This window comes from Kogia breviceps, chromosome 6, assembly GCF_026419965.1.
Source record: "Kogia breviceps isolate mKogBre1 chromosome 6, mKogBre1 haplotype 1, whole genome shotgun sequence".
Classification (NCBI taxonomy): domain Eukaryota; kingdom Metazoa; phylum Chordata; class Mammalia; order Artiodactyla; family Physeteridae; genus Kogia; species Kogia breviceps.
This window is the reverse complement of record NC_081315.1, coordinates 37,433,256-37,452,212: the sequence shown is the minus strand read 5'-3', so window position 1 is coordinate 37,452,212 and position 18,957 is coordinate 37,433,256. Positions and strand designations below refer to the sequence as shown.

The window sequence follows — 18,957 nt, the reverse complement described above, 5'->3', positions numbered from 1 at the left end:
AAGGTAACCTTGGTGTAGGAAGGAGCTGAGGGTTTCCTATCGAGCACCCAGAATCCAACTGTGCTGAGAGCAGAGCTCCCCCACAGAAGCATGGAGTGTGCAGGGACCTGGAGGGAAGCAGCAGGAGAGGTGGGCCAGGAGCAAATCTCTCAGTGCTTTGTACTCAGGCTCAAGGAATTTAGATTTTATCCTGAGGGCACTGGAGAGCAGTTGAAGGGTTTACCCAGGGAGTAAACAAGGGCTGCTTGAGCAACTTGAGCAACTGAACTGAAGTCAAGGGCTTTTCTTGTGATAGTTCCATACACAATAAATATTAGACAGTCCTCACTAACATGGAAAATTAGACCCTGCTAAATGTCAGAGTGCCAACCCACACTACTTTTTAGCACGTGGACTATTTAACACTTATATAATGCTTCCTGTGTACCAGAACTTTTACAAAACACTTTATTGATATGAACCTAATCTTTACAACCCCGAACTGTATGAATATTCCCATTTTACAGAAAAGAATGCATAGACACAAGGAGGTTTTCTAGCTTTCAGGGTTTTCAAGTTCACACAACTCTAAGTGGTTCAGCCAGACCCCAGAGCCTGTGCTCTTACCACTCTGCCTCACTGCCTCCTAAAGTGGAACGCTGATTCTGCAATCATGAGACTTTGGCTGTGAAACCAGTTCTGATTTTTTACTAGACCAAATTTTCTTGTTTCAGTTCCTTTGTTTATAGCAATGATTTGTCTAATCTACCCTGTAGGTTTTTATGAGATTCTCGTGGAATAAGGTAGGTTAGCACATTTTGTAAACTACAAAGCATTTTAATAACATAAACTACATAAAAGTGATTATAAAATATTTAATATTGCCATGTATATAAAGAAAAAAAAAAAGCACCCAAGAAGTTGCCTTGGATAGGAGACTAAAGGTGAATACATTTTCCACTCAACCCACTGAACGTTTCAGTACCTTCACTTGTTACAAAAAGTAGCGTTGCCTAAAAATTATAATGTCATGAGTTTAAGGCAAAACTTTATCTCAAAACTGCCCTCTCTTTCCAACAGAGCAAGGTGTAGTGATCAGTCACAAACAGCACTTTGCCCAGAGAGTTTCTGAACGGGATTACAGGTATACACAGCTAGATCTAGCATCTAGCCTGGGCTAGAGATTGAGAATTGGGCTGCTTATACATGAAAGTAACAAAAAACAATTTAAAAACTAAAAAATACATGGCCTAAAATTAAAAAGACATAATATGGAGGAAGAGATCTTGCCTTGTGGCTAGCGGGCAATGAAGAGGGGAGATGTCAACATGGGGGTCAATCAGTGTGTAAAAGCCCAATGACAAGAAGCAGATCAAGTATTTAGTAAGAAGGAAAAAAATAGAGGTATGAGTGACCATGAGAACAAATATCTTCAGGACTCCACATGAATTTTTGTATGCATTTTAACTGTACTTCCCACTGTCTGTGGAATGAGCCATTATTTGGATGGTGAGGGCAAGGGTGACTGTGGACATCTGAAGGACTTTAGTCAAAAGTCTCCCCTTGTATAGAAGAGTTGAAAAGAGCAGTGCTGGAGTGCTGGAGTCAGAGTGCCTGGGCTTGAATGCAGATTTCTACCACTTTTGGATGTGTAACCTTGGGCAAGTTATTTAACTGTTCTCTGCCTCAGTTTCCTCATGTGTAAAATAGGAATAATAATAATAATACATATTTCCTAGGCTTGTTTTGAGGAAAATGAATCAGTATACATGTAATCCACTTAATGTTTGGCACGCGGTATATCAATAATGAATGTTAGTTATAATTATTGTATACAGGTGGGTGTACTCATGCACACAGATAAACACATACATTTCACAAGCAGATCTAAATACAACACATTCTAAACTTCCTTATAACTGTTTATGTTACCTACATAAAAAAGATAAGCTTTCACAGAATTGTATTAAAACCTTTCTAAAAATATAAAAGCTCAGTTATATTTCCAAGTAATATTTTAAAATCTGAATATAACTGAGCAGATGAGAAAATCGTATACTTTAAACCAAAACAGAGGTGTCGAAATATAGTGTCAGACATATGTTGCTGGAAACTTCTAAGGATTTAATTCTCCCTATTATCCACTATCATAGCACCATAAAGGTCATTTAAATCTCTATATATATTATATTATATTAAATACACATATATGAGTTACTATGCCAGTACTAAATATCCAAAACATTTGAAATATCTCTTGATATGTTTTGTGGCTAATAAGAAACTTCTGACCCCTCCTTGGGGCATAACAAGATAAAAGGTAACATTTACAACCCATGATCCTTGTACTGATGATTTTCCCTTTATTTCCTAATCAAATCCCAGTATTCAATATTAAATAATTAGGAAACCAGCTAGAAAATAGGACATCACGTGGTTGATTTTTATCTTTGATTGCTCTATGGAAAATCTGCATATGAAATTCTTTTTGTTGGATTATTTTCCTGTCCCAGCTTCCCTTTGATCATCCAATGCAAGGAAGACAATAACCTGTGATTCTGAAAGCTTATCTCAAATATCCTACATTTGGTAGTGGGGAAACCCCAGGGACTAACATTTGTTGGATACCTGTTTTGCTCTAGGAATTTTACTAAGCAACATACATACTCTACACATTACTTTATTTTCACAATGCTATGAGTGTGTGTTAACACTTAATTTTAACTATGTGGAATCTGAGGTGGATGGTTCAAGAACACATCACTCATACATAGCAGGGCTCACTTCATGGTCTTTACATGTTCCCATTTTGCACAACCCAGTGAGAGGCAGTTATCGCAATGTTAATTAAAATTAAGCTACAGGGCCCTCAATGACATGGGTCACTTCCATGCCACTAAGGCACCAGCAAAGTGTTCACTAAGTCCATATTTCTGCTACACTTGCAAAACTAAAATATTTTTGTACTCCTTTCCTTAAGGACGATTCCTCACATAGTGTAAACTTAAATCCACAAAACTGCCCCTCCCAATGCTTCCTTGTATCCTACTCCTTACCTGCCAAGAGAAGCATTAACATACATGGACTTTGCAGAGCTCTAACCAGCCACGCTCCCACAACTTACATATGCTCACCAATTAGAAAATTATCTCATTTTGATTGTTCTCCACAACAATTATGTGAAGTAGTACCATGCTACAGATACATGAACTGAGGCTAAAAAAAGTAACACAGTGAGTGTCCACAGAATTCAGAGGTAGTAAATGATGGAGATTAGAAAAAAGGAAACAAAACAAAACAAAACAGAAACAAAAAATACTCCACAAGGTACAAAAAAACAAAAACACAAAACAAAACAAGACTACTTTCTTTTTGAATTTCAAAGCCAGAAGTTTGGATTTTTTTTTTCTTTTCTCTTATTTTTCTGTAATTCCATACCAGAAATCCTTTCCCTATTTCGTTTCACAGGCTTGAATCAAAAAACAGTGGCTCCAAATCTCCAAGATTAAATGGTTCTGTTGTTGTCATTGCTCCTACCCACAACTTCCAGAAAAATCAAATATGATGGTTTGAAACTAGATATGGTTAAAATCCTTCAGGCACAACAGTTCCCAAGTTGTTTTTTTTTTTTTTTTTTTTTTTTTTTTTTTTTTCTGTGGTACGTGGGCCTCTCACTGTTGTGGCCTCTCCCGTTGCGGAGCACAGGCTCAGTGGCCATGGCTCACGGGCCCAGCCGCTCCACGGCATGTGGGATCTTCCCAGACGGGGCACGAATCCGTGTCCCTTGCATGGGCAGGCGGATTCTCAACCACTGCGCCACCAGGGAAGCCCCCCAAGTATTTTCTACTTTTCTCAGAAGGCTGGTTGTACCACTTTTAGGAGAAGCGTGACAGCATCACTACACTGCCTAGACCATAGGAAGAAGACAGACCACTGTCATCTTCCACAAAAGAGGGCAGTCGAATCACCTGTCCAGCCAGCAGCACACAGGCCAGGGCTGTGCGTGAAAGCTACAACTTGGCTCAGAGAGAGCATGCCTGCTGCGGTCTGCTGAGCTGAACTGGTGCCATCCGGACCTACCTGCTGAGTTTGTCTTTCCACAGAAGTCATTAACAAGCATCCTGGAACTGGAAGGGACAGCCAGTGCAAAGTAAGTAAGTGAGTTATCTTATAAGAAACAGAAAACTGACAGAGATACCTTAAACTCTTGTACTTCTGACTTAAGAATCAAGTAAAAAATATAAAACTTGGTTTGCTACAATCTACTCTTTACCGTTAAGGACTGGGTCCCATGATTTATTTAACAGAAGACTATATTGTCTGATCACCCCAATACTTCCTTGGAGGCAGGATGTATGGATGAGCTCTTACAGGTCTTACCTTCTTATCTTGCTTTGACTTTGCATAAACGGAGTATCTGATAGGGGAGGGGGGAAGAAGGAAGAAGGGGAAAAGAGAGAAAAGGAGGGGTAAAGGGGAAATGAGATGTGGCAGATGAAAATAAGAGTGTGAAATTATCATAAGAGAAAAAAGACACTACCCATTTCTGAGTAAAAGAACAGACTGTATTTTCTCTAAATCGTCCAATACTGAGCCAGAAACATGTTTCCAAGTAGGAACATTTTCTCACAAAGCATATGCAAAATATTTCAACCCTCCAGTTTTGGCTCTTTGATTATTATTATTATTTTATTTTTACCAGATCATTTACTTAACAGAGTTACGAGCCCAGTTTAGTTAGAACTGAAGACGTGTGTGATGGATGGAGAAGATAGCCTGGGCAATAGTCCAGCAACTATAGCAGAATTAGACTCATCACAGACACTTTAATCCCAATTATTTAATCTGAGAGGTATCTAACGCCACAAGTATTTGTCATGACTCAAGAAAACTGTACAACTTACAGAGAAATAAAAGAAAAAAGAACTAAATGGATGAAATAAATTGAACTAAAGAGTTATTTTTTTCCATTAAGCTTGGATTTAAATTTTCAGTCAGTAAAACAAATATAAAACTAGAATGTGTGTGTGTGCTAGTATGGTATTTTTTAACAATATAAAAAATAAAACCCAAGCGCTTTTATTAATATCAAGTTCACAGTGATACCATCATGACATCCCTCCCCACTCTTTCTCCCAGCTTCACCACAACCTTAACACACAACCCAAAACATGTCCATGTGCCCAAACACAATCCTCAGGCCAAGTTCCTGCACTCTGCTTAATAAATGCACAGCAATTAAAGCCATGAATACTTAATCACTGGAAGATACAGAGGAAAGAATGCATGACCTAGGGTCAACTTCTGATCAACAAAGTTCTGTATATTATCCAATAGTTTAAGAAATAGTTTAAATGATATTAATAAAGTACTACATAAACTCATCAGGAACTAAAGGCTGCAGAACCTACAGGGGAAAAAGAAAAGAGCTAAAATAATGCTTTAAGAACAGAGCTTACTAAGTTTTCTTTAACTGAATACATTATCAATGATATTCTAAAGAGAAAACACATACTTTTTTTTAGAGAATTTTTCTGCATTCTTTAAATGGTAGAAATGACTCCTTATGGTTTCTTTAAATTGCTAAAGATTAAAAAAAAACATTAAAAATTATACCCACATAAAATGGCAGCTAGTAATAATAAAAGTCATCATGCTAAACCACAAAGTTTTCAAAAGCTCCAAGTGATGCAACTACTAAATTACAGTTTTATTTTATAACTTTGTAACACCTAGAATTCTCATTAGAGATACTCGATAACAAGTTTGAACTTTTCGAAAAAAAAAAAGCCAGACCATAAAGTCCCACACATTTCACCAGACACAATTTAAATTATTATGTACCTTACAGCGTTTTTTTCTTGTTATTTATTTATTTATTTTTTGATTTATACTAACATTATATAGGCTAAGAAATTTTTAAGATGGTAATGAAATAAGTTAAAAGGTAATTTAAAAATCTATTTTTCATGAGATTTGTTGATTAGAATTACGTTTTAAGTCATTCAATTAAGTGTTTTCTATTGCCATTTTAATATGAATTTTAAATTACAGCCATCTCTATTTTATGGGATTAGAATGAGTAAAATGAATAAATCCTATACATGTGAAATCTACAGTGTCAATAGAAAAATGTAAATTCCAATCAAGTTTTAAGACTTAAGAATACCTGTACCACTACCTATTTGTAATTTGATTTATAAATGGCTATTTCATAGTACAATTTACGGCATCAGCAAGCCTAGTATTTTGGTGAAAAGTTCTTTATTACAACACCTTGCATATGTTACCAAATGTATTCTAAAAAATGAGCTGTTGTCCAAAATTTGGATTTAAAATTCTTAAACATTTTTTCTTGTTCAAAAGTAAATTTTTGTCTTGTTCAAACACTTTAAAATCTATTTCATTAACTCTGAATAAACAAATGTCTAGAAAGGCAGAAACTAAAACAGGAAAAGTAAATATACGATAAAGGGAGACTCCTTAAGCAGTCATGCTGTTTTGGAAGTTAAAAACCAAATACTTAAAAATGGATCATTTACATTTTGATTTAAACATTTTCAATGGAACCAATAATTCAGACAAGATTTTCACAGTGAATAACTATCAAATCTTCCAGTTTTCTAACTGCTGTATAATATAGTAATAACATAATGCTTTCAAAAATGTTATGAATAGATCAGAGAATCTCCAGTTATTCATTTCCTATATCAAATATATCTTACTGAATAACCTATTTTGTTTATTATTTCAAAGTTATGTATTACTAAACTTTTTGTAAAAAACATGAACTATTTAAATCTGTGTTTACAAAGCCTTTAGAACTTATTTTTTTAGTTACTTTTGTATACATTCATAGAAACGTAAGTGTATCATTTAGTCTGCGATAGAACATATGATACATTTTTAATGTCAATTAAAAATACCATTAGGTGTGTTTATGTATACAATAGACTAGGATAACTCCTTTGAAGAAATCACTATCTAACTAACAGATTATATACATTTTGATAAAATAACTAAATATGTATTTACCCAGTAGAGCATGCCAGCAGGAACTATTCTGCTCTATAGATAAATACATACGCACCAGAGATATTAGAACAGAAAGAATCATTGAGTGTCTAAGGTAACAATTTACATTTTTCGCTCTCATATTGATTTCATAGTTAAAAGTCACTGTTTCTGGAAAGAAAACAAAAGAACAAATACTGCAATCAATTTTTAGTGATTCATAAGCAAGGCTGAATATTCAAACATCAGTTAATTTTGATGTTTTATGAAAACTATTGTAAAAATATTTTAAGATTGTTAAAAATTCCATAATCATATTTGAATAATCAGATACCTCTGCTGACTTAAGTTCATGTTATTCATTAGTAAAATGAAATATATCTGCTAATTTAAATTGAAAAAATAAAGTATAAAGAATTATCATTACTTTTACAGTAGTTATTTCTTCAAGATATTAACAACACATTTTTTCTTTTTAAAAATGTTGTGTGACTCATAAAAGGAAAAATAACTATAGTTAGTTAACATAATCATGCACATTATGCACTATTTTTATAGTCAAAGGTAAAAAGGTTTCTTCCAAATGAAAGAGAAATAAATCGGTCACTCAAACAAATACCTAGAAAAGCACACCAAACAAAGGAGATTCAAATGGTCAAGTCAATAAACAAAAATGTAGTGAAAATAACTAAAGCATAGTCATTTTCTCAGCAGTAGCAACACTGAATAAAGTCTAATATTTAATTAAATAGACTAGGGCTGTTTTATCTGTAAATAGCTATATCATCTCATTTTTATATTTCATGTAGAAATACTCTAAATGGTCACATTTTGTAAAGCAGAGTATTAATACAAATAATGGCAAGTAATACATTTCTAAGCATTAAAAAATGAATATTTCCCATAACAATTATATCCTATGTGAACTTACATAAAGAATTAATATTTACAAGTGACAATATTATAATAAGAATATTTTCAATCAAAGGAGAACTATCCATTAGAAATGCAGAAATTGTTCAACCTCTTCCCAGCCCTAAATGAGGAAATGAAATCCTCTTACATGTCACCCTGACACCCAAGAAGATCTTTGTCTACCTCAAAAAAAAGGCTTACAATTTTAAGACCCAACCCTCTGCTCCCCATTCATGGTTTATAAAGCAAAAAGCCTAAACTCCTCATGGTGTCTTCCTAGTTCCAACAATCTATGATTCAAACAGGGGTAATGGCTCTCTTTTTTTCTTCAGTAGCGTCCTGGTGAGGGAATAATTTTACTGTCCTTTTTCTGTGGGGTCCTGCCTCTTTATCTAAAAGGAAATGAATTACAACCAGATGACAAGGCCACACAACAAAGCCATTTGGTTTTACAAATCTATTATGTCTGTCATCCAATCATTTTATGGGCCTGGTCCTATTATAAACCAAGAAAAATCCTAAAACAAACTTTCTTCCTTTTCTTTCTTTCCACTGAAAACATTTACAATTTTAGAATTGTTTTTCAAACAGTTTAGCTCTCCAGTTTTTCCCCTCATGTGGTGTTTTTTTTCTCCCTCAGAGTCCCTCCATTCCACTTTCTCCAACATACAAAACATTCAGAGACAAGAAACTGGACTTTTCAAATACAAACTGCCGACAACTGTCAGAAGCACTTTACTGGGACATTACTGACTGTAGCTCAATGAATTAAGCTTGATTCACTGCGGGTGAATCATTTTCAATGCATAGCTGTTCAGCAGTAATTGGCCAAGAATCCCTACTGAGAAAAGCACTTGTCAAATAATGCTTGTTTACAAATATATCTCCAGACAGCAAAAAGTGGCAGTTACTGAATAAGTTCAGGGCCACCTCCAATATTCATAACAGTGGACATGCTCCCTTTACTTACTAAATCTATTAAAATTTTCACTTGTTGATACACTTGCTAACATTTGTCCTGCCTGATCAGTCTTAGACAATTTTTTTTGCTTTATATATGCCTTGGAATTATTTTACATAAAAGTCTTGTATATTATACTGTAGTTCAAAGGTTTCTTCCACATGTTATTTATGCCTAATGTGTGTAATAAGACAACTAAAGATATATTTACATTATCCTAGAATTCAGGCTAAAGAGTAAATTTTCCTCTTTGTCTATTATCTAATGTATTCTAAAATTCATTTCATATCAGTCCAAGATTCTAGACACATATTTGACTTTTTCTGTTCAATTCTGCTTATTTATGTCTACCAAACAAATTTTAAACATGACTGGAGTACCAATTATAAATGTAAACTCACATTTATTTCTATGTGCCTTGAATTTTTTTTTCTCACATAATGGGAGCATTCATATCATACACATATATAATGTATATACACACTATCGTCTGAGAAATCACTAAGCATCTATAGCTTGCAGAAAGCAAAGTATAGGAGAGCAAGTTATTAATGGAGTCAGCGCATACATAAAATGTTTCTGCCCCTGATCTTCCAAAGTTCCTCCAAAAACAATCAAAACCAAACTTAAAATCTCCACTCTGAATTTTTAAATAAACAAACTGACTTCTGTTATAAATACCTTATATTCTTGTTCTTTGAATTAGAAGAGCAGTATCATGGAGAAACAAAAAGAAGAGAACATAAATATTAAAGGTCTGGGATGACACTAATGGAAAGATGGAAACTGTTGGGCAGAGACAGGATGAATGAGAGGAAGTGTGTGTGTGTGTGTGTGTGTGTGTGTGTGTGTGTGTGTAAATTTTATTTCTAGTTATGTAAAATAATGAAGTTACAAAATGTACCCCAAACAACAGACACGCTTTTACTTTTAGCGTCTTTAGAACACTGGCTGGAAAAGTACCGCTCATTGTTGGTTAGACCTCGGCAATCCCCATCTCACTGAAGCCCAAGTTTTGCTGTGTGTACCACTAGCTGGGGTAAGGACAACACAATCTGTGGGTGTTAAGTCTGTAATATCAGCCAGTCTACCTTGCACAAGACTCCAGCTCCGCTTACAATAGGAGACCAAAGCTATTTGCTTGCTTCCCTCCATCCCCTTTTGCCTCTTTCTCCCCGCACAGTCTCGACCCTTGTTTCCATTTAGTGCCACCTTCCTTGAGACTTCATTTCTTCCATTCTCTAACCAAGAGCTACTACTCCCTTACACCTCTACATAAGCCCCTTCCCCCATCACACCTGGAAAAAAAATTTTTAAAACTGAAACATAAAGGAACACACGAAAGGATAAATTATATTACTACTACTATTACTCTTTAAATCCAAACCAGGATGCCCCTTTTGGTGGAATAAGACGGTTAATGAAAGGACTCCTAACCCTGTCATAATCCTCCGGACTTCTAACATAATGAATCTAACATGAGATGTCAATAAAAGGACTACGACTTCAGAAAACACTTTCTCAACTTTGTAGGGAAGGTAAAAAATGCAGACTGCTTGTGTTAATCATGGGAGACTTTAGGTAGGTAAATGGATAGGTAGATAGATCGATCTACATGTAATCCTTAAATCAGATTTAAAAAAAAAAATAAATGTAGGGGTTAAAGAGAGAAATTCATGGGGTGGGGTGAGGAGTCTCGATCTGCCCTGCTTTTCACACGGTTCCTAGGGAGCTGGCAGCACTCCCAAACCAGCACAGCGGCTTCTCCTACAGCCAAGACACAACCCGTGCAAGTCACGAGGACATGCAAGACTCCGCCGCTGCTGCTTCATCTTTCCGGTCCGGCATCCCCTGCCCAACCAGTGGAAAGAAAATTTTAAGGTTCTGTGCCTCACTCGAAGCATCCGGAGCCCCAAATCGAAACCGCAGCCTTGCAGCCAAGAGGGTAGGGTTTTCGATATGTTCGTGATGGAGCTGACCGATATGAGATGCTGCCCGCCCCCCACCCCCCCCCACCATTGGGCTGTGCCCTTAAGCTCGGTCCCGGCGTGTAAGAGGATCCAGCGCGGCAGAGCAGACCCGGAGGCCGAGGGCGGCGGCCCGAGGGGCTGAGCGGAGCTCGGAGAGCCGCGAACGCCGCGCAGGTGCCGCTCCCGCACCGGCCCTACTCTCCCGGTGCAAGGCCGGGACAGTCTTCTGGGTCCGGAGCGCAGGATTGGGGGTGGGGAGGAGAGTGGGGACTCGAGGATCCGGAGCGGGGCTTTTCTTTCACGGAAACATGGGAAGACCTGACCCGGTGGGTGCCAGTAGCGCCTTCCCGGAGGCGACACTCCCCTCCCCCCCCGCGAACCCTCCGCCTCCCGCGGCGTCCCACCTTCCCGCCTTCTTCCAATTTCGCCTCAGTGTGATTATGAGACCCCCAAAGTAAGCGACACCAGCACAGTGTGGAGCGCCTTCCTTCCTTCGTCATCCCCCCTCCCTCGAGAAATAAAAGCTCTTACCACCCACCCCAGAATAGCAGCGGGTGATGCCCTAAATAACAGCTCCCAGAAGGCACTCCCCTCTCCCCCAAATAAAAGCATCCAGCTACCCCCACCGCGTTTCCCACCCCCGGCCTCAAAAAACGGTTTCGAAAAACCCCACCGCTCCCGAAATCCCTGCCACTGCTCTTAAACAGTTCCCACTCTTTCAAGCCTGAAATGTCACTTCCCCAGGTGCTTCAAGTGAGACCCAGCCGCACCCAGCCTCCGGGCGCGGGTCTCGGAGCTCTCTTTCCTCCTGGCTTCCAACTTCCCAGCAACCCCTCCCGCAAGCAGCCTGTGTCCACAGGCAGGTTCCGCTCCCAGCACTCCGCAGCTAATGTCAAACAATGCAAGCAGAGACCGCGGGATGAGGGCGAAAAGGCCAGCGAAAGCGGACGACAAATGTTAGTTCGAGAGGAGGGGTGCAATTTCATCCGCGGCAGCCGCGTCCAGCGCGCCCGGACCCGCGCTTCCAGGCCCCGCCTCGCCCCTCCGCCCCTGGTCGCCGCGGTCCCCACCCCCACCGCTCTACCTTCGTTGCTGGGGCTGGCCAGGAGGGTCCGGAGCGCGGCGCACAGAAGAAGGCAAGTCCAGAGGGGAGCCCTGCGAGGTGCGGAGTAGCAGCCGGCCAGAGATGCGGGGGTGCTGGGGAGGTCGTCGCCGCCGCCCGCGGGCCGCCGGCGTCCCGCACCCCGGGGCCCCGAGCCCCGCATCTTCTCTTCGCCGCCTCCGCCGCCGCTGTCCCGCGCCGTTCAGTCCACGGCTCCCGCCTCGCGGAGGGGGCGAGAGAGGCTCGCGCTTCCTCCTCGCTCCCGGTGGGCTCCTTCGCCTCTGGCTCGCGGCTCGTCCAAATGCAGGAACCAGGGATCCTCCGGGACTGCCGAAGTTTGCTCCCGGCTCCCTACTCCCTCCTCTACACTGGGGTTAAATGAAATACTAGTTACGGTTGATAGTGCAGTTCGGGACCGGACTCAAGGGTGTCGAGAAGGTCCCGCGTCCTCTTCTTCACCTATTTAGACTTTTAAGGATGGGGGTCTTTTAAATGCCACTGGGGGAGAGATAAAGGCTCCTTTTCAGTCTTCAGGGCTGAAATGGACGAAGGTAAGGAAGACAAGGCATCTTAAGAAGAAATCCTCAATAAAAAAAGGAGAAAAAAGCAGGGTGGCTAAGGAAAAAGGAAGAGGAGTTGGGAAAATACTGGGTGGGGAAAATAAGACCCAGAGTTCAAAGAGGCCGGCAGAAGGAAATAGCTGCGGGCTGAGCCCTGACGAGGCAAGGACTGACGGCGGCTAGCGGGCAAGAGCGCGAAGCCCTGCGGCGGCGGCGGCGGCCCGGAGCTGCGGCGGTTCCCGGTGCTCGGGGAGGAGGCGGTGTGTGCGCCGCTGAGCAGGCGAGCTCGGAACTGCACCGCCACGGCGCGCTCCTGCTGAGTCTGGAGCTCCGTGGTCTCCTCTGCCTGCCCGCTCTGCGCCTCCCACCCTCTTCCCTCCTCCTCTTCCCGGCTCCCCCCGCCCTCTGCTGCTCGCAGCCTCGCCAGTGAGAATCTACTGTAAGTGTGAGTTGCTTAGACGAAGTCACACACCCACGGAGGGAAGTAACCAGGAGGCTGCCGTGATGAGTGTTGCCTAGCGGTCTCCGGGAAAGGCGCGTCTTTCTCCGAGGATAATTAGGGCGAAGAATTCTGAAGACACCTGCGAAGACCCGGGCTCCCGGGAAGCTGAAGGGAAATCAGACCTAGTTCAGCAGCAAGCCCTTAGAGGAGCGGGTCCCTTGTTTAGCATATTGCCTGCTGCCCATCACAGGTTTGTGGCATCAACATCCTTGCCGTCACATAGCCAAGCATTCGTAGGCTGTGCTAGTCCGTGGCTAGTTTCTTAAATACCCTTATCGCTCACTGCTACTAACCCTTTCTATTTTTCCAATATTTTGGCGGCTGGAATGAAATAATTAGTCAACATTTTCTTCAAAGTAAATGGTAGAATTTCTAAATATAGAAACGGTAGCTATGATTGCGATTTCAGGAAGTCAAAGAATTTGGCAATTGAGAATTGTGGTGTTCCAGTTACTTTAAGATGTGATGATTTAATTAACTAATTTCATTGATGGAACGTTTTATACTTTAGAAATTATATGATATGCAGATATATGAAATTAATTCCAGTGAAATTAATTTCAGGATATTTTTAATTAAATTCATTTTAATGTCTTATGTTCTGCTGCATTGAGAGAAACAAATAATTAAGAAAAACGGTTTAAAACATTTAACTTACCATGTTTCACCCCTATTATGTCTTCCCTTGCCTTATTATTTTTTCCTCAATTTTCTCATTCATTTTTTCAAAGAGATACATCTGAAGGGCAAGTTTTAGTATACTGTCATTAAAAAAATGCAGAGGATCAGAGAGGCAGTGTGACAGGGGGAGGGTGGTCACTGAGATGCAGTGTTGCTGGTTTTGAAGATGGGCGGGGGGTGGGGGGAGGGAGGCGGACCCACGAGCCAAGGAATGTGGGCAGCCCTTTAGAAACTGGAAGATGCATGGAAGTAGACTCTCTCCCAGGGCCTCCAGAAAGGGATACAGCCTTGCTGACACCTTGGTTGAGCCCAGTAAGACCCAAGTCGGAGCTCTGATCTCCAGGACTCAATCTGTTGTTGTTTTAAGCCATCAAGTTTGTGGCAGTTGTTAGGCAGCCATAGGAAACTAAGGCAATCCCACATTTTCCATCCTTCGCATTCATTAAGGTATTCCTTTCCTCTTAAAACTATTCTTGACTTCTAAAAGGCTTTTCTATCTTAAGCCTTTTTCTTTATTTCTTGTCTCCCATTAGCAAAGAGTTATCCAGACATTCCTTCCTGATGTTTCTAAGAGCTGAGAAGTTGCAGGTTTTTAGTTTGTTGGGATGCAGCCTGGTGATCGCCTACAGATCTCATTTTGCAAGTAAGAGCAGGAACTTCAGAGAGGGAAAGCCCTTGTCAAGTTCACTCCATTGTCGAACAGCAGACCAGAACCACACCCCATGTCCTGACCCACCAACTGCTCCTATTTTCATTTCCTTCCCCATAGGAAAAAATAGGACTATCTCATTGATTCGAGAAGAGCATACTTACTTTTTCTGACTATGGGGGCTCTGAAAATATACTCCTAATTGATACTGTCTGGATCAGGGTTTCCTGGCAAAAGTCCCATGGAAATTAGTTCAGGGAGATACTCCAGGAAAATTGTTTGAAAGCTTCTGCTGTCAAATAACTTGGGAGACACAGCATGTTTAACCTTGTCTTGGAAAGTCATTATATACGTAAGCATAATAAAACTTCACAGAAGTCCCATAAGAAGAAACAAGTTCTAACCCAGAGTTTACCCTTTTCATATCATACCCATTTGCCTGCAACAAGAAATGCTGGTGTGGAAAGTCTCTCCGTGTGCTTCCTTTGGCCCTTCAGCTATTGTATAGTTGGTTTAGTTCAGGATGTGGACTTGGCCTGAGTACAGTGTGGGATCCTTTGGGAGCTGAGCAGGTGAATGCTGAGACAGACTGCTGGTTACCACCCATTCTTCTTTTTTTCCTTAACTGAACCCCATTTTATTTGGGTCAACAAGCATTGAACTAAAACTATGATTTCTCTCAGACTCCTTTGAAGTTAAGTGTGGTCATAGACATAGTTCGGGCCAATGAGATGGGAACAGAAGTCTATAGAGGAACTGCCGAAAAAGCTCCCACATGCATATCCTCTTCATCTTTCATCTTCTTCCTGCCTAGAGTACAGAGGCAATACCTGGAGGTGCAGCAGCCATCTTGTCACTGTGAGGTCAATAGCCATTTACCAAGGGTGGCAGAGAAGAAAGCTAGCAAGAGCCTGAGCCCCTGGTCGTGTGGAATCATCTCACCAGCTTTGGGCAGCTTCTGGTCTACTGGAGAACGTGAGAAAATAATAAACTGCTACTGGGTTAAGCTTCTGTGGTCAAGTTTCTGTTCCATGCCATCGAACATCTTTCTAACTGAATCGTGGTTCAATATTTATTTCTGAGTCTCATAGAATTTTGCTCTGTGAGTATAGTCTTGGCTTTCTTTATGAAAGGCAGTTACTGGGGAGAGTATAAGACGTTTACAGAGCAGTACAGCACCAGCATCAAGTCACCCAAGTCAGTGGTTCTCTAAGTTTGGCCCCAGACTAGCAGCATCAGCCCGACTTGGCATCTTCCTAGAAATGCATATTCTTGGGACTTCCCTGGTGGTCCAGTGGTTAGGACTCCACGCTCCCAATGCAGGGGGCCCGGGTTCAATCCCTGGTCAGGGAACTAGATCCCACATACCGCAACTAGAGCCCACAAGTCTCAACTAAATATCCCACACGCGGCAACGAAGATCCCGCGTGCCGCAACTAAGACCCAGTGCAGCCAAATAAATAAATAAATATTTTTTTTTAAAAAAAGAAAAGAAATTCACATTCTCAGGCCCCACCCCAGATCTGCTGAATCTGAGACTCTGGGGGTGAAGTCCAGCAATCTGTGTTTTAGCAAGCCATCTTGGTGATTCTCAGGTACACTGAAGCCTGAGAGTCACTGCCGCCAGCCGCGGCGGGTCCTCAAAGGGCAGCAACAATCGACGAGAGGGGGTAGGGAACTGAACGCACCAAGAATGGGATCAGAAGGGAACAAGCAACTGATGGTTGCAAGGCAAGTTTAATAACAAAGCATAGCCGTATATATACCCCTAAAGCAGGGAATTTGCTTAGTCACCATCTTATCGGCATCAGCTGGTTAATTGGCTTCTCGGCTTAGTCACGCCTTATCGGCATCAGCTGGTTGATTGGCTTCTCGGCTTCTCCCTCAAAGGCACCAATTTCCCCTCCAGGGTTGCTTTTCCTAGCTTTTGGGAACAACCAGGGACTCCCAGTAACTGAGCAGGTCCCTGGAGCGATTTGGCCAAAGGCCATCTCCTTTTTTACGTTCATACCATAAAGTCCAGGATGCATACTAAGGAGAGTACAATCGGGCCCTGAGGCTTATGAGGGTCTTAATGGCGCCTTCCTCAGAGGGCAATGCTCGCCACATTTCCCCCTCTTTTATTTTTTAAAGCTTGATAATGCAATTTCAACCCATACACCTCCTGACGAAGAGCAGCGAGACGGCCAACAATAAAGCGTAATAAATCAACAATACACATGACCCCACGGTAATCAATCCTGTGAGTCCATTTTGAAACCAATGCATTGGGTTTAACCATTGAAGCTGATCCAAGAGTCCTTGAATTAATTGTTGGGGCCCGTCTTCTTGTAGACGAGCTTCTTGAATTGCTTGTTATTTCGGCATTAAGTTTTTGTATGTCCATACTAATGTGTCCATCAGTCCACACACCTAAAAAGTGCATTTTTACTTTGTTCCAATCCCAGTTTCATTATAAGCGTGTTGAGTCACACAAATCCAAGTATATTTAGCATGGCAAATCAAACGCATTTTCAATTTTAAAGCCATAATTTGGTCTCCTAAACCTATGAGAGCATAAAAAAAAAAAAAAATGCAGATAAAGCATCTACCAAAAAAGTGTGATTTTAGAAGAAAGGTATCTCATTTAGTTTGCTGCAGAGTATCTACTGTGAAGATTGGGTTTACACTCACACCCAATAAGGTTGGTTCTGCTCACCAACTTTAATATTGAGAGCGCTGTTTGTCTTCACAATAAATTTCTCATACTCTTTAGCTGATGACATTTGTTTTTTGTTTAAATATTTGTAATAAAGATGAAACAATAAAGCGGCAGTGATGCAATTTCATGAAGAGGTGGAAGCTCATCTGTGATTTTTTTTTTTCCCTGAAATGTTTTGGCACCAGAAATCTAAAAGCAGCTTCTTTCTATTATAATGTGCTCCAAATGCATAAAGCAATTTAGAGGAATGGCAGTGAATCAGTCTCTCAGTTTGGCAAAAAGCCTCACAGTGAGATGAAAAGTTAAAATTTATGTTTCTATTTGAAGACCATTCAGAATGTAAGCTTCTCTACCCAAATTTATAGTTGAGTTACTTAAAAATATCTAAACAGAATATCAAGGAAGTTATCTAAAGCCTATGAACACATAATAATGTTTTGTATGAAACATAGGCAGTTTAATGGGACTTTGAGCTTGTTGTTTTATTTCTTTAGGCCTCAGTATCCTCATCAGTAAAAAGAGGGATTTGGAGAAGATGATCTTCAAGTTCTCTTCTCTTCCATATCCTTTGCATTTCTGTTACTACCGTATTCATCTGTCTCCAATTATTTACCTTTGACTGCAAAATTACCAAATTTCTTCAGTCTATCTTTAAAAGCCTTCTACTACAAATGGCTTAAACAAATTTTGTATTTTATTTTACACTAAAATTTTGAATTCAGTGTTACCTAAATTGTCTAATACCTCTCTGCTTTTACATCTGGCACACCACTCTACAGAAGTGCCACCACCCCCTAAAAATATTTAACATTTCTCCCACCCTATTCCCTCACACACATCTCTCTCATCTAAAACCCTACTCAGTGTCCAAGGAGAGTCAAGGATTCAAGACTGATTTTTCTCTTCCCAGAAAGAAGTGATTTGGTTCTCTTTCTCCAAGTATCCATAGCTTATGATCTATGTCAATCAACACAATGACAATATTTCCTGAGTGAAAAACTGGAACAAATGATCTAACTATAAGTACATATATATTGGTATAAAGAGACAGAATTTAAACTAGGTATGTCAAAGAAAACCTGGGACACTGTTCCTTATGGTGGGAATTATTCTACCTTCTCATTAAGGGACTGAGAATACAGAATGCAAAATCCTTTGTATTCTCCACCTTGCTATTCTCCATTTTTGTCATGGTTGTTAAATAGTATTTATTACATAACTTTGAAAGAATGAACTGTAAAATGAAGCCCCAGGGACAGCAATGAAAGTCATTTTTTGATCTAATGATGGTTAATCAGAGAAGACAATGAGGGTGATTTGGCTTTGGCCTCAATCTCAAAGGAAATCTTATATTTGACCATGTGTTGATTTCTTGGCACAGACATACTCTTAGCATACTTACATTGGATGATGGCATTGCATGAAAACTAGATTTGTCTTTTTCTGTCATACTACAGCTTTGCACAAGAAAGGCTACTATGTTTACATTTCTCATTGCTTGGGATAACTGCTGTGGCCTCAAAATGGTGAAAGTGGCTGGTGTCTCCCTAGATCTCTACTTGGTCTGGCTTTCGTACTAAGCTTTCATGAAGAAAAGATAAGAAGAATCACCTTGATATGACATGTTGAATGGTTACTACCCTATAAAAGGTATTATAGTTAAATTCAATGTATTAATAAACCTGAATATATCTTCACTGCATTCAAACTAGAACAACAGAAGCAATTTTATAAGCAGACTTGCTAGTATTTACTGATGATTTGCTATGTATTAAGTATCATGTGATGTTTTACATCAATTATTTTATTTAATGTTGACACTCCAACCATCATGTCTGTGTAATTATTGGCTGCATATTGATGATGAGAAGACTGAGGAAATGAGGTAGGCACCCTGAGTAGTCCAACAGCTGGTAAGATGTG

General features: G+C 40.3%; 1 protein-coding gene, 1 long non-coding RNA gene and 1 other non-coding gene across 15 annotated transcripts in view; 2 read left to right on the top strand and 1 right to left on the bottom strand.

The window, feature by feature from the left end:
• The window catches only part of EPHA5 (EPH receptor A5), a 317,046-nt gene extending 304,186 nt beyond the window's left edge, over positions 1-12,860 (bottom strand). For 11 of the 12 annotated variants that reach the window (XR_010841009.1, XR_010841010.1, XM_059066492.2 and 8 more), the window contains exon 1: positions 11,924-12,860. Coding sequence is in view for 10 of the 12 variants with exons in the window: in XM_059066492.2 (XP_058922475.1) it covers positions 11,924-12,104 (181 nt within the window). In the remaining 2 variants the exon portion in view is untranslated. Of the gene's footprint in view, positions 1-11,553; positions 11,573-11,923 lie in introns of those variants that run through there. The other variant, XM_067035724.1, reaches the window with a different exon arrangement.
• On the top strand, positions 11,208-18,678 carry LOC136794358 (uncharacterized). 2 transcript variants are annotated; one of them, XR_010841012.1, is made up of 3 exons: positions 11,208-13,193; positions 15,148-15,308; positions 18,492-18,678. It is a non-coding gene; the product is annotated as an uncharacterized lncRNA (long non-coding RNA). The 2 variants fall into 2 exon arrangements; XR_010841011.1 differs by lacking the exon at positions 18,492-18,678 and having other exon boundaries at positions 15,148-15,339.
• Positions 15,614-15,686, top strand: TRNAW-CCA (transfer RNA tryptophan (anticodon CCA)). Its single transcript has one exon. It is a non-coding gene; the product is annotated as a tRNA-Trp (tRNA).
• Positions 18,679-18,957: the final 279 nt, after the last annotated feature.